This window comes from Suricata suricatta, chromosome 2 (genome assembly GCF_006229205.1).
Source record: "Suricata suricatta isolate VVHF042 chromosome 2, meerkat_22Aug2017_6uvM2_HiC, whole genome shotgun sequence".
Classification (NCBI taxonomy): domain Eukaryota; kingdom Metazoa; phylum Chordata; class Mammalia; order Carnivora; family Herpestidae; genus Suricata; species Suricata suricatta.
In genome coordinates, this window is record NC_043701.1 from 74,874,764 (window position 1) to 74,896,002 (window position 21,239).

General features: G+C 36.7%; 1 protein-coding gene across 1 annotated transcript in view; it reads left to right on the top strand.

The window, feature by feature from the left end:
* The window catches only part of ADAM22 (ADAM metallopeptidase domain 22), a 228,201-nt gene that overhangs the window by 195,092 nt on the left and 11,870 nt on the right, over positions 1–21,239 (top strand). The window contains 6 exon segments of the mRNA XM_029928462.1: positions 2,743–2,833; positions 6,884–6,901; positions 14,220–14,414; positions 16,694–16,794; positions 17,141–17,207; positions 19,428–19,538. Of these exon segments, the coding sequence (XP_029784322.1) occupies positions 2,743–2,833; positions 6,884–6,901; positions 14,220–14,414; positions 16,694–16,794; positions 17,141–17,207; positions 19,428–19,538 (583 nt within the window).

The following is a 21,239-nucleotide window of genomic DNA, read 5'->3' on the forward strand; positions in this document are numbered from 1 at the left end:
GGGGGGAGATTTATATTTGGGGACTGAATACATAGGGGAAACAACAGTTGAAGAATTGATTTTTTAATATTTTGTTGACTTTAACACCTTTTTTAAGTTTATTTATTTGAGAGACAGAGAAGAGAGCAAGCAGGAGAAGGGGAGGGGCAGAAAAAGGGAGAGAGAGAGAGTCCTGAGCAGGTTATGGGTGATCAGTACAGGGCCTGCTGTGGGGCTAAGTCTCACAAATCATGAGATCATGACCTGAGCCCAAACCAAGAGTCAGGTGCTTAACTGACTGAGCCACCCAGGTGCCCTGACTTTAATATTTTTTTTTAATTATAGAATCTCATCTCTATGCAACCCAAGTTCTGTAGCCTGAACTGTAGGTAATTCTAGAAGTAGTAACCTTGGCCAACGTGCCTGTAAGGGGATTTAAAGACATGGGTAATAAACAACAGGTGCAGATCTAAAAGCTAGAGTGGACCAACTGGAGAAGTAGAAATTAACCGCAGATAGTTGAAAGAATACATACATTGCAAGTTGACGTCCCCTTTCCTTTTAAGCTATTTTATTATCTTCCATGATTGAGTATTCTGCATTAAGTAATTCTTAAATTCTGAAGTCTACTCACTTCCAAAGGATGAAAAAAAGAAGTATGTTTATTGTAATATTCCAGGCAGGTTAAAATTCTTAGTCAAGATGCCTTTAGCAAGGAAAGTCAAAGAATTAAGATTCTGGTATCCTCAGTCTTAACAAGGGTAATGTGGAGCTTTTTTGCAGCGGTTAATGCAGAAATGTGGCTGTTCAGGTCCATGGTTTTAAGTGACTTGTCCAGTCTTCCATTACCTAGAAATAACCAGGCCAGCATCCAAGTTTATTGATCCCCATTAAAAATCACTAGAAGAAAAGGAAAAGCAGACAGACATGGGAGGCCTTAGAGTAGGAAGACCCCAATGACCCAGAGAGTCCTCTGGCGCCTGCCTGTGCCCATCTCACAGAGGACGTGGGCAGGGTGGAGTCTGCCAGCTTCCTCAGAAGCCCTGTTGCCAGAAATGACCTACTGAGGGCTCCCAGACAGGGAGGCTGCCACTTCTGTCATGGGGATTTGCCATCTGCTCTAGTTGCACATGATCACTGATTGTTGATATCTAAAAGGATGATTCAGGAGTGCAGCAGACAGAGATCTGAGCTGCTCTGAGTGAAACATGAGTGAAACAGATCTGGGTGATTAAAATGTGTGGTATAAGTCATTATCAGTGCAACAGTGAGGCCTCCAAACTGTCTTTTCTGCTCGTGGGCCTTCACTTGAGCAATTTGACTAAGGCTTTGACTTACTGGGCCACTCACACCACTGTGATTCCCCTTGTGGATTACATTTCTGACAGCAGGTGGTGACACAGCAGTGCCATTACTGAGTCCTAAGAGTCAGCCCCGCCGTGGCCCTCTGCCAGCCTGCTGCTGACTTACTCTCAAGCCTGACTAGCACTGGTCTCCTGCTAACTGCACTCTATGTTTTCATTTGGTTTTTCTTTCTCTAGGATGCCACAGCCATTGTTATGAAGACTGGGTGCTTTTATTATCTATATCACCTGAGCACTGATTGTATAAATTGGTGAACATGTTTTCTCTCTTAAGGAGCTTATTTTTGAGAGACAACGTATTACATATACAACCGAGAGCAGTAAGAACCTTGCGTTAGTTGTTGAGATGGAGTGACATGAGGACCCCCAGCTGGCTCAGTCAGTTAAACATCCGACTCTTGATTTTGGTTCAGGTCATGATTTCACAGTTCATGGGTTTGAGTCCTGCTTTGGGCTCTGTGCTAACAGTGCTTAGAGCCTGCTTGGGATTTTCTCTTTCCCGCTCTCTCTGCCCTTGCCCTGCTCCTGTTCTCTGTCCTCTCTTCAATGTGCACTCTATCTCAAAATAAATAAACTTGAAAAAAAAAAAAGAAAAGATGGAGCTATATGGACTCTAACATCTCTGGAATTCCTGAGGAAGCGGTCAGGGTCAAAGGGAACATGGATTTATACAAGTTCTTGTCCAAAGAGTGCTTTGGCAATATAATAGGGTCACCCCACCCCTTGTTTTTCCAATCTTTACTCTTCTTGTGTTCAGTGACCTCATCTTATTTTTGAGAAAATTACATGGAAAATAAAACTGCAAAATGCACTGGGACAAGAATTAAAAGGGAATGTAAGCAAAGAATTATTTTTTAAAAAACAATTGATGGGGGGTGCCTGGGTGGCTCAGTCAGTTAAGCGTCCGACTTTGACTCGGGTACTGATTTCACAGTTTGGGGATTTGAGTCCTGTGTTGGGCTCTGGGCTGATAGCTCAGAGCCTAGAGCTGCTTAAGATTCGGTGTCTCCCTCTCTCTCTCTGCTCCTCCCCTATCATGCTTTTTCTCTCTCTCAAAAATAAATTAAAAAGTTAAAATCTTAAACACCCCAGTTGATGGTTGATTTTTTTATCCCTTTAAAAACCACTCACTTTTTCACTTCAGAGTATGTACAAATATCAAATCATTATGTTGTACAACTGAAACCACTACAACAGTATATGAATTGTAGCTCAAAAAGTTAAATTAAGAAAATATTCTCTAAAATTAAGACTGGTAAAAGAAAAAATTACCCACTTTTTAAAACAAATAATTTTGTTAGTGTGATGATTACAAATATGGCAAATAAAGTTCATGAAAGAATTTGTATCAAAATTTCAATTATATACACTGACCTTTATTGTTTTTTTTCCCCCATAGGTGTTGCTGGTACCAATATCATAATAGGCATAATCGCTGGCACCATCTTGGTGCTGGCCCTCATATTAGGAATAACTGCGTGGGGTTATAAGTAAGTGAAATGTCTCATTATTGTTTCTATCAAAATATCCTTTAACACATTTTAAGCGAATTAAACATCTAGAAAGTTTTGTAGCATTTTCAGTGAAAATCATTCTGCCTGAACATGCAATCAGTGATTACTCTTGCCATGATTAGAGGTAATAAGAATTTATTATTGTTTAGATTTTAAAATAGCTGCTTTCTATTCTCAAAGTAAAGAATATTGTTTTAAAACCATGATGTGAAGTAGATCCATCTAAAGCATGTCTTACACCAAGGCTGTGTTGGTTTGCTCTTTAGTGACACAGGTCCTCTTGACTTAAATCCACACCCAGGAATCTAGGCAGGATGGTCATGTAGGGAGCACAGTGTTTCACTAACCACAGCAGTGGTAACATCAGTATCAACCAGAACAGCAGCAGCAGGTCTGTGACTGAGTACTTGGTATGGCCTTGCATAAAACTAAGGGCAAAACCTTTTTATCTTCATACCGGTATGAAGGAGGTACTGTTATTTGTTAGTATTGCGTGTTTGTGTGTGAAGAAAATACTGTTCAGAGATTTAATTTGTTTATTCAAACTAAAATTCATATTTAAGTTACAACTTTTACCACCTAATTTTTTTTTAATGTTTATTTTTCATGGAGAGAGAGAGAGAGACCACATGAGCAGGGAGGGGCAGAGAGCAAGGGAGACACAGAATCCGAAGCAGGCTCCAGGCTCTGAGTGCAGGGCTCAAACCCATGAATCGTGAGATCATGACCCGAGCCGAAGTCACACGTTTAACCTACTGAGCCACTCAGGCACCCCTGCAACCTAACTCTTAAGCTTCCAAGTTCAATTTATAAGTTTTTGGTTCTTATATATAATTTTTTAAAAGTTAAAAATTATGTAACTTTTGAATACTGAATCCCCTTGAGCATTTAAGCTGAGTAAATGACTTCAAAAATTCCAAACTTATTTATATATTTAATATGTTCAACTTCCTTTTAAAGTGCACTCATGATGTAAAAAATTTCCTTAGTATTCAAATAACTTATTTAAATTTAATAAATTGAAACTTAAATATGGTGAACCTTAAGTTCTGTTTAATGTTTCAACTTAAAATCATAGTTCTGCTGCTCTCTGATGATGATGTCTCAGCACCCCAGGCCTAGGGTGTTTTTCCCTTTTGAAGGGACTGCAATTTTTTCTAGACATTCTGGCTGTTACTGCATTTTAGCATCTTTTCCCCCTCATAAACAAAACTTAATTCACTGAGAGAGCTGGGTATTAGAATAATTAAGGCCTCCAAATTATCCCAAACCTTTCAATAGACTGGGCCCTATATAGTTATATCCTATTATTATTATTACCTGACATAGTCTTAATTGAATTAAAGGAAACCACTTTAAAAGTGTATGTGGCCCTTGCTCTTTCTGAGGTCAAAACTCTGAGTTTCTTTGACAGAAAAGACAGAGCTTTTAGCTTACTGCCAGATAAAGTTCATATGCCAAAAGCATTAAAATACAAAGGCATTTGTGGAAGGCTATTAACAAGTAGCCTAGACAGCATAGCATATAGTTCAGCACGGCGTAGTAAATACAGCCTACAGCAAAGGAGGGCATAGCACGGTAGGGATGCTTTGCCTTGACTGAATGAGAACCTAGCTCTGTACCAGCTCATACATGTTCACTACCTGTGGGCCTTTTTGATGCACAGGCCATCAGGTATGTTGCATACTTACATTTGCGAAAGCTCATTTCAGCATAACATTTAAAGCTGTAAAATGTCCAAAAGGAAGGCTCTTCTGTATATTTATTGTTTGATCTTGCCTCACACCTCAGGTGAATTAGCCCCATCTTGGAGTTACACTGTTTCCTCAACTTCCCTGATTTCAGATCTGTGTGGTAATTGTCTTCACAGGTGTTGAAGTCTTGAAGTAGCTCAGTGGTTTCATTCCCCGTGTGAAAAGGGGAAAGTAAAACTATTAGTTCTATTGTGTGCGATTTTCTGCCACCTACTGATGCAAATTGGTATTTCATGTTTTTGCAGTCTTGGAAAAAATTCCCTTTCAGAAAATATGAAATCTAAACTTCTACCCCTATTGCTAATGAAATTATCTTTGCTTTAATTATTTGAATTAAAATACTTCTTTCTATATATCATTTTTTAGTTTTATGAAATTCTTTTGAGATTTCACTGTTTTTTTTTCATTTCTGAATATATGTACTTTGCATATTCACTAAGGAAAAAGACAAATCTTATTCATACCACAGTATCCTCTTCATAAATAGTTTGAACATGAATGATGGGAGTCTTAATGCTACTAAACTTATTCAGCATATACTTAAGAATAGAAAGAAAATGTTGAAATTTTAATATAGGAATTAAATTCATGAATTTCATATTCTATTTGAAATTCAAAGATGGATTTAGGACATGAGAGCTCATTTCCTCATTAATCCTTCTAACTAAACTTTCTACCCCCTCTGCAAGCCTTGGAGTGAGGAATGGCAGGAATAGGCAATGAGCAATACTCATTTGGAGCTGACCACTCACATAGTCAGACTGAGGCAATAAAAAGTAAAACATACTGAATAGAAAAATTCTGGAGCTTATTCTCTCCCCCACCATCCAATAGTTTCAAGAATGAAAGATAATAACTTACAAATTGGAACTTTAAGTCTCATGAGTTCATCATTAAACCAAGATACTGGGGGCACCTGGTGGCTCAGTCAGTTAAGCATCTGACTTCAACTCAGGTCATGACCTCACTGTTTCTGAGTTTGAGCCCCATGTCGGGCTCCTTGCTGGAGCCTGCTTTGGATTCTGTGTCTCCTTCTCTCTCTGTTCCTCCCCTGCTCATGATCTGTCTCTCTGTCTCCCAAAAAGAAATAAATGTTAAAAAAATAAAAAATAAATAAAACAAAATTGGTATTGGAATAGACAGGCAGAGTAAGATTCTACAAATGAAAGCAATGTGGAAACATTATCCTTGATCTAGGAGGAAGGAGCCCACTACTCACTTGCTTGGCCTTTATAACATGTCCTCAAAATATTAACACTTACTTAGGTTATGATAGAAAGTTAAAAATTAACTCTTTTGACTTATAAGTTAAAAGTCACTGATGTCTTACTACTATACCCTCTAGAACAGATTTTTGTTTAAGATTGGTTTGTTTTAAAACTCATGCAATGGGGCGCCTGGGTGGCTCAGCTGGTTAAGCGTCCGGCTTCCGCTCAGGTCATAATCTCACGGTTTGTGGGTTCGAGCCCCACATCGGGCTCTTCGCTGACAGCTAGCTCAGAGCCTGGAGCCTGCTTCAGATTCTGTATCTCCCTCTCTCTCTGACCGTCCCCTGCTTGCACTGTCTCTCTCTGTCTCTCAAAAATAAATAAAAAACATTTAAAAAATTAAAAAGAACCTCATGTAATTTTGTTTTAGTGTATGGCCAATTGAAACACAGAGACCAAACTTTGAACAAAGTATTTCCAGTGTAAAGTTTCAGTAAGTAATGATAAATTAGAAGGTCCATAACAGCTGTGAGTTAACTCACTCTGATATCTTACATACCCGATCACAAAATGTTCTAGTGTCCAGTCCAGTTATGTTCTCCTATTTGAAATTCTTAGGAAGAGCTTTAGTTTGCAAGTATAGATTCCAAAAGGAATAAATTATGATTTTTATATCTATGAAAGCACAGTTAATTTACATAAATAACTTGAGTAAGATGGACCTTAGAACATTACTAAATGTTTAATATGGTACAATTGATATTGAGAATACAGTTATTTTTTTAAATAACTGAAGCTTATTTATGCTTTTAAGAATAGTTATTTGAAAATATTGTCACTAACCCATTGGTATCATTTCTAAAGATGATGTGAGGAATGTGTGTGTATGAGAGAGAAAGAGAGAGAGACTGTATTCCTCATTTTAGTTCTGCAATTCAAAATCCTCTAGTAGAGACCTTTTAAAGAGGGTTAGAGCTTTCATGTTTAGTGCTCTCTCTGAATGTACTTCCATAGGTAACTAATTCTTTTTTCCCCCCCCCGCTTTTCTTCTTGTCCATGAAAAGAAATTACCGAGAACAGAGGTATGTGATGAGAATAACCTGAATGTATAACTGAAAAGCTTAAATCCTATTAGCATCCTTGGAGTTCATACATGCAGTTACAAATAAAGTTGACTTTGCTTTTGTGCTGAAATGATCATAAAGCAATCTTGTTTTTCATGACCTTGAAATGATTTTTAATAATGGTGCTGAGGCATGTATTTCTTTAAAATAGACCTATCATTATTTAATGTTAATGGTTTGTTTATCCAACAATACTATAGTAATAGCAGTTACTTGTATTACCTTTATAGTAATATATGTGGAAATGAATATTTTTTCTATCTAAAACAAGCTTCCTCTATGTTAAAGAGCCACTTGTGCTTACATTAATTAATTGGCTTTTCTTCATCTTTTAAACAATCGTATTGCCTAGTACTTTCTAAAGGAATTTATCTGTTATTTGTTACTGTTGTTATATTAGTAACTTCCATTCATAAGTGATAACATTTCTGTGGGCACAATGTTGGGGTCAGGAGAATGTCCTAGTACTTACTGGGCCTGATTATCTCTGCCTAAGAAAATATTTTTGTACTGATTAGGTAATTGCCTAAGTAAAGAAATGACTTGAATTATTGGAATCTCAGATTGTCCATTTTTTTAAGTAAAAAAGCTCATAAAGTCAGGTACCCTGTTCATTATAACCTTAAAATCCATGTCTAACCAACAGCATAACAAGAGATACAAAGCATTCATGTAGTTTTATAAAAATGCCCATTTCTTTCTAAATCTAAATTAGCCCATATAGAGATATTGCTTTCACTTTTCACATTTAAAAAATTACTAATGTTCTTAGCTTTGATATAAAACATTTATTTATTTTTAATTTTTTTAATGTTTATATATTTTTGAGACAGAGAGACAGAGTGCCAGTTTGGGAAGGGCAGAGAGAGAGGGAGACACAGAATCCAAAGCAGGTTCCAGTCTATGAGCTGTCAGCACAGAGCCTGACATGGGGCTCAAACCCGCTGACCACAAGATGGTGACCTAAGCCGAAGTCAGACGCTTAGCCAACGAGCCACCTAGGCACTCTGATACAAAAATTTTTAAGTATCTTGGAAATAGATGAGCTAGACCAGGTCATGAACATCACATAGTGCTGGTTTTGTGCTCAGGATATCTATACAGGTTCCTGCTTTACTTTCCCCACTGTGCCATTAAATGTCAGAGGCAGACTGGGAATAAGAACTAATAAAGGTGATCACACCTTTTCACTTCCCAACCAGCTTTCATTTTTTCATGAATTAAAATTTTGAACTTGACTCTTCTTTTTCCCTCTATGTTATAATTTAAAATTCCTGTAGGACTTTAGCCTTGAGTATCGACAATCTCTATAAATGTGCTCACAGGGAACCAGCTGAAATCCTAGTCCATTAGCACAGATAATAGAAAATATTCACCTTTCCCTGAGGTAACTAACTTATCATTAATGGGAAAGGTAAACCTGGGACAAAATTAATTAAGTTTTAAAAACTAGATTTCTTTTTGATATGTTTAAAAGTCTTTTGTCTGGAACCACTCGAGAAGAGCTGGAATCATTTAAGCTTTCACTTAGGTAGAATTCAATCAGTCATAGCAAAATCTAAGTTTCATGGCTTTTTATAATGAAAAATATAATTAGGCTAATAAGATCAAGTATTGATGACTCAGCCTTATTTCCACAGTAGCTAAGACTATAAGGTAATTTAATATTGCTAGCTATATAAGAAGGAAAGTAAAATATCACAAATATGTAACATATGCAACCCTAAAGCTATTCTAAGACACATTCTACCAGGAGTACTATCCAGAATGAGGGGATTGCCCATGCTACCAAAACTTATTAATAAGCAAAACTGTGCACCAGTTTCTTATTCTAACTCAATATATGCATAGGCACAGTTTAAATTTTTACATTAAGAGTTTCCTTTATGAGTCTCCTATACTTTCATGCCTCCTGGTATTACTGAATCATTGTTTTATCAATCTGATTACTTTTTCAGAATCTAGTTCATATTTTGAGAGTTGTCACATCTTCGACAGATATTTATTTTATGTTTTTGGATATATTTCGTCACAACCTTTATTTATTTATTTTTCCCTGTCCATAGCTAATGAATCTTAGGCCTTCTATAAGAATTCTCAAAATGGAGAAGTAGCAAACAATGAAATTTAGATCAACAAGTTGTAAATAGAGAGGATTTTCCTTTTTGAGAATGTATGTCAGTGGTTATGGAGCAGGTCGTAAGGTGAATGGAATAAAGTATGCGTTAAGAAATCTATTGTCCCATAAAAATATTTTCAGGTATTCGAATAAAGATGTGGCCAATTCAGAAAGATGCCAGGAAATAGAATTAAGAATTTTGAGTCATCCTTGCTTTTAAGTTAGGTTTTCCTTTGAGGGTCCAATGTGAGAGGACCACTGGCAAGGAATCAGAAATCCACTTGCTAGGATGTGGTCTTGGGAAATCACTTAAACTTTCCACAACTTTAAAATCAGATAGGATCTCAGCATGGATCTACCATGCCAGTAAAGTCTGTGAGCCCGAGTTTAGGCCCCGGTGAGCCTAAACCCGTAATAAAGCCCTTTGCTTTTGAAAAAAAAAAATAATAAAAAAAATAAAATCAGATAAAGTTATTTGTAATCTATAAGCATCATAGTAAGGGAAGTTATTAATATGTGGTCTCTGAAGACTGTGTTTTTCTGATCTTCAGATAAAGGAGGTGGATGTGGTTATTCTCAAAGAGAAAGGCAGCATTCAGGGATATGAATGAGACCTACACATCCTGGCTGATCTAGTACAAGTATTGGTGAATATAAAGGTTTGCTTCAACTCTAAATGCAAGACCATGTTAAATATGTGGCCAGTTATCAGATTGTTATTAATGATATAATGGCTTAGAAATGCCATTGGGTTTAATTTTCCAATTACTGGAGAGGTCAGGCAAGTAATTCTGTGAAGGAGCTTGGTAATACGGCATGATAGGTTTAATTGCAAGTCTGGAAAAAATATGTGAAGCAACCCCATTGTTTTCTTTTAGTTTACAAACTGCTTAGTAAAAAATAGAAGCCCTATTCTGGGTCACAGTAGAGACAGAACCCAATACATGAGTGATATTGCTTTAAATCTGCCAATGTTACCTTGTGAAGGGTAGAACCATGTAACCTAGGAGCCACCGAGAGTTCTTATGCATCATCTAATTGGAAAGATGGCTATTGATCTTCTTTAAAATCTTCAGGGAAGAAGACTCCCATAATATTTTCAGTTGATGCTAACACATGTATTTTTAGTGTAATAGCTTTAGGATTTAGCAGCTGTATACTTTTTAAAAAATTTATTTTATTTTAATTTTTAAAATATTAATTTGTTTTTGAGAGAGAGACACACATGAAGAGTGAGCAGGGGAGGGGCAGAGAAAGGGAGACACAGAATCCGAAGCAGGTTCCGGTCTCTAAGCTGCCAGCACAGAGCCTGACATAGGACTCAAACTCATGAACTGCAAGATCATGACCTGAGCCCAAGTCAGATGAATAATGACTGAGCCACCCAGGTGCCCCTAAGATTTTATTTCTAAGCAATCTCTGCACCTAACCTGGGGTTCAAACACAATCTGGAGATCAAGAGTCTCAAGCTCCACTAACTGAGCCATCTAGGTGCCCCAGCCACTGTATACTTTGTAATAACAATTTGAGCTTTAGTTTTCAGATAGGTTTGCAAGTAGCAATAGAATAAGAAAACATTAATCTGAACTTGGATTTATAAAACATCCACAGTCAGCTGAAATATTTTCTTCCTTTGTCTGAAAGGAACACACATCACTATAGTTAATATGAAATACAATAAATAATTAGATCATATCTTCCTGATCTATGCCTTAAGCAGAAACCCCTTTCCACATTTTATTTCCTCTCTCACTCTTTTTAGCTATTTTATTTTTTGCTTCTGAACCACCTTCCCTCATTTTTTCAAACCTTAGTTTGTTTCTATGTAATTATTATTATGACCATTATTTCAGTGATCTTCGTGCATCTGTCAATGTGACTTGGTACACATTACACAGTATTTCTTAAAACAGTAAAGTAACAATTCCAACATCAGACAGCCCAGGCACCAACGGAGCATCAGAGAAATGCCTCCTCCAGCATGAATTTAAGACTTATTTTTTCTCATTGTATTCTCATTTTGAGTCTATGTAAGGATCATTAAGTTAAATATTATGGTTCAATGGATCCTTTAAGGAAATACCTTATTTTCTTCATAATAGGGTTCCTTCATGAGGAAAAAGAATTTAGTTAAACTTTTCTTTTGGTCATTATTTATAAAAATTCATATGCAAATCCACAATATTTGCATATAGTGTGGGAAATATTAGGTAATGTTCCCATGACAAAACTTGGCATTGGTCAGGTCACCTAATGTAGTAATCACTTTCTGCCTCAAAATTCCACAAAATGAGTGAAATTTAAGAAGAAAGCCATAAAGATTAGAAAAATAAATTCAGTTAAAATTTTTGAAGCATCATTTAGTTGGTCACTTACGATCTTATATAACAAATGATGAAATAAATGTTATATTACTGGTCATGGGGACCTGATACTCTCTAACTTCTATAAAGTTTAAACAGGAAGAAACCAGTTTGTTATACTCTGTAATGGATATTGACAAAGGATAAATTTCTGGACAGTGAAGAATGTTAAATATTATTTCTAAGAGATTTAACAAAATTCTTCATCTGTCATTAACATTTTTATTAATTTAATATGTGAAGAAAGTTATATGCATTCCTTATGGCATTTTAAGAAGAATTCAGAATAGAGTCTGTATTTTGGAGTCTTCTTAATAGAGATAGGTAAGAATCTAATCTGCCCATTATGATAAAAACAAGGCCATGCCCCAGAAGTTCATTGTACTTGAACTCCCTTCCAACCCCTTCAGTGAAGCCCACAGTTTACGATATATTTGGAATTTAGGGTTTTTGTGCATTGTGTGAAGGAGTGGCAAAATGTGCACAGTTAAAAAACAACAACAACAAAACCAAACCAACAACAAAACTAAGCCTATCCATCATGAGAGAGCGGCGGTCCATTTAAGCCTGCAGTGTCAGCTAAGTGAGCCCTTGGGAAATGCCCTAATGCCAGACCATGTAAAGAGAAGGTAATTTAGGGGACTGAATAACAGGAAAGGTCAAGTGGGGTTGGAACTTGTCTTTATTTAATTTGACTTTAGTGAGTTACATCTCATCGGCTTATACAGATGATCATTAAAGATAATAATGACAAAAAGGATTTAACCATAAGGATTATTATTGGAAATGTGATATTGATGGATGTTCCTTGGCATTCTTTTATAAATATTAATATGACCCAAAAGGAAAATTTCCTCCCTGAGATGACATACAGAGTTCTGATTTTATTGAGATTATTTTTTTGAGCATTGATAGAATATTTTACTCATAGGAGGCAAGACAGAAACTGTGATTCCAGAGATTAAAGATCTCTTGCGTAGGAATATATATCATTTGTCCTGTATTATTATTTTTTTATAATTTTTTTAATGTTTATTTTTGAGAGAGGAAAAAGAGAGAGCATGAGTAGGCGAGGGACAGAGAGAGAGACACACACACACAGAGTCCAAAGCAGGCTCCAGAGATGGAGCTGTCATCACAGAGCTTGAACTCATAAGGAGGCTCCAGGCTCCGAGCTGTCCGCACAGAGCCCGATGTGGGGCTCTAACTCACAAGCCTTGGGATCATGACCTGAGCCAAAGTTGGGTGCTTAACTGGCTGAGCGACCCAGGCGCCCCTGTCTTCTTAACACTATGAATATGGGGAAATTGTCTTATTTCTCATAAAATTAATGTTTTATAATATACTTGGAAAAAGGAAAAAAGTTATAATTATGTGTAAGGGGTTAAAAATATTTTGAAGGAATATGTGTCACAGTTATAGGTAAAATTAGTCTTAAATACAAACCTAATGAGAAATTTCACTTTATTCAAAGGGAAGGATCACACAAATTAACATATGTCATATGGGTTGAAAATTTTTTTTAATTTATGGAGATGTATGAGTATATAGGATTGAAAGAATATGAGAGAGGTATTTAGTCATTCTGAAGAATGAATGATCCAATATTGTAAACATTTTAAACAGAATGGGAATTAATACAAGCAAACAAACATCTGAAAGTATCATTTTTTAAGATCAAATTTAGCATCAGCAAATAACCATGGTGATTAAGGAAAAACCAAGTAGGAAAAAGAGTTAGCAGCTGTGTCCTTTGTTGGAGACCTTTTAAAGTATACTCTGTTAAAAATTCTCGCCCCGCACCACTTTGTGGCACCTCCCATAACTGTCCTGAATGGCACTGAATCGAGTTTTGGCTGCAGATGGCTGTTTGGAGTCCAGGCCCTGGCAGATGATTAGTTATTGAGTTTAGGTGGTCCATTCTATAGTTTTCTGCCCTCCTCCCTTAGGAAAAAGTAATAAAAATTTGTTCTAATCTTATTAGTTCACAATCAGAGCAAGTAGAGGTCAGTTATAGTACAGAAGAAATAGGTCTTAGTTTGTTGTAATCCTTCTACAGTGGAGATAGCAAACCGAGGTCAGCCACCAACTACCTATGAATATCTTCCTATAGCCTCAACAAGAATGCAGTTTTCAGCCCCTTCTTCCTCTTGCTAAATCGTCTTCCTTCACACATTCTCCTGTGCAGTTATAGAATTACATTTTGATTGGTTTTGAATCTCCGTTTCTTCACATTTCTCTTAAAGGAACAGTGAAACTCCAAATTGAACAGATTACTCTTATAAGAATTTATTTGGATTAAATTATAGAACATGGGTGAGAAATTAATCCATTATTTGAAGACCAATTAAGGTTAAGGTTACATTATGTCAATTTAGAAATCATAACTAGTTTATTCATGAAGGTGAAAAAAACTGTGTCTCATCCGGGGCAAGGACTGTTTGTCCCAACACGTCTCCTTCAGCACCATTTATTTACTTTCCGGCAAAACTGCAGTTAACATCTCCAAGTATAATAAAGTTCCAGTGAAAAACCTCATCTTCCCATAGTTTTCCCCTGAAGCCAGGCTTTATTCATCCAGACTGTAAAGACTTCAGTGATTGCATTTCTGACCTTGGCAGTTAGAATGACCTACTTCAGCTTGTCACATTTATGAATAATCTTATGTGTTGTTATAGATTTGGTTCATGTAGATCATTACCCCTACCTCTTTTTTCCTAAAATAATATTTGTATATGTCTGTGTTCATTTGTGTGTCTTGTTTTCTGACTCTGAAATGTTTATTATGCCTTAGACAGTTACCCCAGGGAGATTATGTAAAAAAGCCTGGAGATGGTGACTCTTTTTATAGCGACATTCCTCCCGGAATCAGCACAAACTCAGCATCTAGTTCTAAGAAGAGGTCTGCTTTTCTGTCGCATTTTCAGATTTCTGCCTGTTCCATCACACATTATTCCATTAGTCAGAACATTTCATTATTTTGCAGCAGGTTTGATTACTTCTTCCTTCTTTCTTGAATGTTAAAAAATAGTATCCTTTGTTCTTTGATTACTGCGCTTCAAAATGCCATATGCTCAGAACCACCCAAACAAATCAGGCCAGAAACAAAAACAAAACTGAACTAAACAAATAACAATCTTAAATCTGTATAGAAATCCAAAGGGTTTTCAGTCTTGCTTTTATATGGCTTAAGAAACTATTCATAATATGTTATAATATTTTAAATGGTGAGCTTTATGTCATGTTTGGTAGTCAAAGAAAAAGGTTACTGTCATGCTTCCGTAAATCAGTTGTTAAATTGGTAATATAAGTGCTGCGTTGAATATTTTTAAATTTTAAATATACCAAAGCTAAGCTTGCTATGAGAAAAAAAAAGATCGCTTTTCTGTGAATCATATATTTGAATATTATGATTTTGCCTTTTATTCCTGGAATATTTCTAGACTTTCTAATTTAGAGCTTGGTTGCCAAATTAATATAAGTATATTTAACATTTGCCTGAGTTTTATAATAGGACAAGTAGGGTTAATATTTATATGTTTTAAACTTTGATGTTATATTCTTGCTCCAGGATCTTAAGATGTATAAGACCAGTTAAAATTCTGCATGCTTTATAGTTTATAGTTGCTTAATAAAATAAACTGTAGAAGAAATAAATAGTTGCAGTATTTTAGGAAATGAGACCTACATTCACATTGAAGAAAGCTAAAATATTCCTGTGGAAAAGTTTCTTTAGCATTGTTGGTATAATATATAGAAAACAAGATTTGATAGCCCAATACATTAATTTGGGCACAGTAGTCACTTTGTAAACCGAAGGGGAAATTTCTAGTTTATTTAGAAGAACTGTGATCTCTTCTGGAATTCTAATAGAGTGACTCATCTGTAAAAATTCTTCAATGGATCTCACTCTGTAAACAATCACAAAGGAGAAAAGAAAGAATTAGATCTGGGAACTCTTCTGTATGTACAACTGTTTTAAGCATGAAGGATTGTTTTTACTCAGATAATAGCTTAGAACAAAAGTGAAAATATTAGTTTTTGTACAAGGAGTACAAATCTATAGGATGCTCAGAAATTTTTAGTTTTTAAATTTGTTGGGTTTTTTGGCTAAGAGAATAAGATTTATCTAAATTCTGACCTTATAGAAATATTTTCTTGGTTACATATTTAATTTTAAATAATATGGAAAATAAGTGGAGAAATCAGTGTATTCCAGTAGAATTTCTGTTGTCCTTCTGTACAAAGTAGGATTCATTCTGTAATTAGCAAATTTATGTTGTAAAACTCCAAATCTGGGGATTTAATATGTAATAATTGTGCTGAGTTCCATTTACCTTCATTCATCAGTAGAAGATTCCTTTTAAAATAGACAGAATTTGTGATTAACTGGAATGACCTATGGAAAATAATTTAAACATAGTGCTATTTTCTAATGTATCTCAAGAAGAACTTAAAATCATTTTAGAAAAATGGGTTATGAGTTTTAAGCATTTAAAAATGGTATCAAATTATGTAATTCCTCCTAAGTATATATAATTTTTCAAAATACTTTTCTTATGTGGTAGGTGTATACGTTTTGCTTCTCATAGACAGTTTATATAAGACGGCAGGACACAACACAGGGCTTCATGGTACATGGGCTTTGTGAAACACTTCCATGATAAACGTGATTCAGTTCAGTTATTGGATAACTAACTAACTAACTAACTAACCAACCAACCAACCAAGAGTGCTACATTTTTGGGTGGAGCAAATGCCAATTCTCAGAAAATAGTTTTATTGTTTAAAAAAACCTGAATATTACTTTGATAAAGGTTGACTAAAAGTTCAGTTGAATAGATCTTAATGAAATCTCTTGGAAGTCCATGTTCTCATAATATTTGAATGAAAACCATTGCTTTACAGTTAAGAAACATCTATAGTGGGACCCCATTATAACTCTTATGCTCCACAGTTATATAGCTGAAATATGTAGTGAATTTGCTATTTGTAGTTCCTGGGAATGTGATTGGCTCGCACTATGTGCTGAAACTTTTCAACTATTAACTATTGTAATGGGGTTCCATTGTATTTGACTTTTCTTACATTGAATGTTGTGTAATTCTGCCTTCTTCATGAAGACTTTCATGTTCTCTTCATTCTTTCATTTCAGATTTTTTTCTTTCTTTATTTAATGCACAGTAGTGCTTAGAGATGTTGCTTACTGATATTAAAGCATTCACTTGATTATATTTTTGAACAGTATATATACATTTTCGATTTCAGGTCTAATGGGCTTTCTCATTCTTGGAGTGAAAGGATCCCAGACACAAAACATATTTCAGACATCTGTGAAAATGGACGACCTCGAAGTAACTCTTGGCAAGGTAGAAGGCAGCATTCTGAATGGCTAGCCCATCTATTTGTAGAATCCAAATTTTACATTTTGTGTCACTTGGTTGTAAGGATTTGTTCTTTTCTGTAAGCTCTTTACTTCTCCCAGCAGAGAAGAGGGCATTTGTTATGAGAGCCCATTCCATTTTTCTTGGTTGGGAAATGATGGGATTCAGTAGCACCAGGGCCCTGGACAGATTGAGGACGCTGTATGTGCTGTAGCAGCCCTGTGTTCTCGGTGGGGCTGGCTGTGAATGTTACCACTTGAAACACCCTGTGGTTAAGCATCTGACAGTTGTTCAGTTATATTGGAATCTAGCGGTAAACCATCTTTTTCAGGTAACCTGGGAGGCAACAGAAAGAAAATCAGAGGCAAAAGATTTAGACCTCGGTCTAATTCAACTGAGTAAGTCTAAACCTCTAATGGAAAAAGGCATTCCAAGGTCCTGTGCAATTAGTGTGAAGGTTAATTAATGAGATCATCAAAGAACTGTAAACCGTGCCTCTGGTCTTGGTTTTGTCTTTTTAATTCCTTTTTGCCTTTTTAAAATTAACCGTGGCTTTTCTCTTTTACATAGGCATCTCCGCAACTGTGCCCAAACCAATATTCACTGCTAGTGGGGGCCCCCACCCTCGCTGCAGGCTTTTTCCTCCAGTAACCTGCCATTGTGGTGTCTTGGTTCCTTTTGAAGGGAATTTTGATAACATTCCTTTCTTCTCATCACCGGGTCCAGCCATTCCAGAGGGGTCACCCTTCCTCTTCCCAGTATTCACACAGCCTAGAAGCATCAGGGGAAAATTCCCACCGTCCTTGAGCATGATACTGCTCCCAGTGTGAAACCACCGCTCCAAGGACTTCATGGCTGCAATCTAAGCATTCTCTCAGACTAATGGAATATGCTTCCCTTTTAAATCTTCCTTCTGAGGACATTTAAAAGGGCACTTAACCAAAACTTGCTCTTTAACGGAATCATTGTCACTAAGTGCAACACTTTCTGTTTTAAATGATAGCCACACATTTTTTTAAGTGGGGGAGGGAGGATCAATTACATTTAAAGTTATTTCTAATGAGGTAAACACCATGCACTGTTTTTGTTTGTTTCTTCACTTAAGAAAGTACAGCAAAAGTAAGTTTCCCCAAACCTGACGTTGAGGAATAAAACACACCCTTGGTATGCTTCTGGACCTTGCTTACCATCAGGTTTTCATTAACCATACTTTTTTGACCTACCTAAAGTTTTTTTTTAACTTCTCACTATAGAGCTATTGTTTTCAGGATCACTATTGCTTCTTCATGCCTTAAGACTTTAAAAATCTGAATAGCAGGTATTTGTTAACTGCTTATCAGAAACTTATGTTAGCTTTTCCATCATATACCCTGCCTTTTTCAGTCCAGGAATAATAACAGTGCCCTGAAATTTGGACCTTCCTGCTCATGGTATTATCTTGTAAGTGGCTTGTCAAAGTTTGCTAGAGGATACTTTACCTTAGAAAGAAAACATAGGTTTAAGTGATACCATTGCATGGTCCAGAATGGCATCATAGAACTCCATCATAAAGAACTAATCTGTTAGAGTTTATCTTAAAACATTTCCCAAAGCGCTTGGATGCTTTAGGGCTCATTGTGGATAAACTCTTCTTGGAATGTTGTTTGATTTGTTTTGCATGAGGTCACCTGGTAAGAGCACCTTAGCTCATCTCAGTTGCTCACAAGAATACAGGTAAAACTGCCAAATGTTCTTCAGAACTTCCTCGCGTGCTGGTTAGCGTTTTAAAGGTATTTCTTATAATAAGGCTTCGAAAACTCCTGAGTAAAAACAAATCAACATCATAGTAAACCTATATGTTAAGGACCCAAACAGCCCTTGGTGTCTAGCAAGATTCATACAGTATTTGCTAGTGCAGTCGCTTATTTTGAAAAAAATTTCTGTAAAATTCCCACTCATATCATGTGAAAAAATTATAATACTAGATAGCTCTTAAAAAATCTCTTGCCTGTGAGATAATACTATAATATTTAATAAGACATCATAATGGAATCACCTTCGTGAGGAAAGGTATTAACGACTCCCTCAGATTTTTCAGACTTTCCATTGGATTGGTTACATGATTCATGTTAATTAAATGGAACCAAGTCTGTGAAGTTGATCACTATTCTCACATACCTTGTTGCATGGGCACTATATACATTTATATTTTGTTTTTTTTTTAAAGGAATCCCAATACATAGTGTTTTAGGAATTGCGTTGACAGTCATTTTTTATACCTTCCATATTAGTTAAGTAATCCCTCTTGCTTCGGATACAACAGTATAATTTGTGGGACTATAAGAGGAGCAGAATTACCACAGACAAACATACCATTTTTATTTTTTAGGTTAAAAGGTATCATCAAGGTTCATTATTTCCATATCCCCTTTAGTATCCATCATCCCTCAGGATGATGAAACACCAGGACATGAATTAAAGAATTCACCACAAATGCATACCAAGCTAATTAACAACAAATTGTCCTTGTTTATTGTATTGTTTTGACACTCAAACGTTTTTGCATCTTCCTCACTGTTGTGCGTGCTGTGAAAAAAGGTTTTGGCTTAGACTTTGTATTATATATTGTGTTTTTACAGGAGGGAGCCCCAAGCACCTGAGCCTGGGCACTCCCTCGCCCAGACAGTCCCATCCCAAGGCATAAGCCCAGGGGGCTCTGACAGCCCCCAAACAGGGAGTCTGGATCACAGGTCAGTCTCCACCTGCCCCTTCATTCTGGGCTGCCACTTAATCTCCCTCCTAGTCCCTTCCTTGGCTGAGAAGGGGGTCATTTGATCTCTGACTGACCCCCCAATGTCTGCTTGGACATGGTCCTGGTCCAGCCAGCACCAGCTAATTTTCCTCTGCCTTTCCATCCTGGAGAACACAAAGAGCTCTCCCACCCTGTCTAATGCATTTTTTTTTGCATGTTGCGCTACAAGCCAAGTCAAGCCACATAGGCAGGTTTATAGCGGTTTGATAAAATCCCATCACTTCCACCACTGCCACGTAGAGATGCTAGGAAGCCCACCGTGAAGACCCTTTAATGGGCAGATTCCCAGAAGGAACAACCATGGAGAGCCCTCTTCAGTGCCCTCTAGTGAAGTGATAACAGCCTTCTGAGGTGCTCCCTGGAATGGAGGACAAGGTCTATCCCGTAGAAGCCAAGCCATGTAGCTGTAGGTTTCATGGAACAGCCATGGCGTCAGTCTTCTGAGGTTCTAAGGTAGTCAATGAAAGGAACACACGTCTCCTCAAAGCTGCCTGTGGGTGACTCAGTTTGCTATGTGGCTATGTTTCACCTGATACAGCTGCATGGGCTTTTTCTACGGTTTTCCCCAGGCCAGAGCTTTCACTAGCCTTCATCTGTGGCTGCATTTGCTTTTTGACTTTTTCTTTTTGTTCAAAGTCTCGGTGGAAATTTTTATGCAAGTTTTAATTGGCTATCTCTGTGAAAAGTGCAAGTTGGCAATGATTGTGGCTAAAGGCAAAACTAGTATGAAATTATTCCTGAGTCAGGGGATGCTGTCTTAGCAAAAATGGTCTTACAGCCATAAAAGGCAACCAGACCCTTCTCTTAGGAGGGAGCTTCATGGGTTAGTGCTAAAAATGAGGGAAAGGACTATGGAAAAAGTAATCTGCTTTTGTTTATATAACCGGAAATGTCATGATTTAAATGTATTTACAAACTAAAACCAAATACGGCAGAAAGAAACAAAGTTTAACCCCAAACGAATAGTGTATTTTTTCTTTCTCTTGTTTTGTTTCCAAATAACTTGCAAAATTTGATAGAGCTTGCATCTTTGTTATCTATAGTATCTCTAAAAGTTACTTCTTAAATGAGAAAACCCAAAAGAACCTGCAAATTATTCCAACACTGAATTTGTTGAATCTGTGTTTTATAAGGACACATTCTAAATAGGATGTGTGTTTGCTTGGCTCCCCAGGTAAAAATCAAAGGAAACTCTGGTGGGGAAGAGGGGGAAGCAAACTTGCACGCCCAATTTTACCACTTTTTAAATTTTCCTTTGCACAGTAATTCGGATGGAGACTTTGCCAGATCCATCAGGGAAATGCTAATTAAGGTCATTAGTATCCTCTGGCAGTCACTCATTCAAGTTCATAATCAGACACTCAGAAGGCAACTTCTGAAGTCCATTTGCTAATGGAAACATGAATACTTTAGTCTGGAGTGCATGAAGAGGAGGAAAGAGTTTTGCAGCTTCAGCTAAATTGATGAGCCCAACTTAAAGGTCATGCAGGCCTGTTTGGACCACACTTAATGTGTATTGGGGCTTCAGGATCAGAAGAGCAGGGCCCTTTCGGCTCTTGAGAGAGTCGGCTGAGGCACCTTTCTTGTTAACTCCAGCGTAGGATCTGCTCTCTGGAGTGAGCCTGAGGCCTTATAAAGT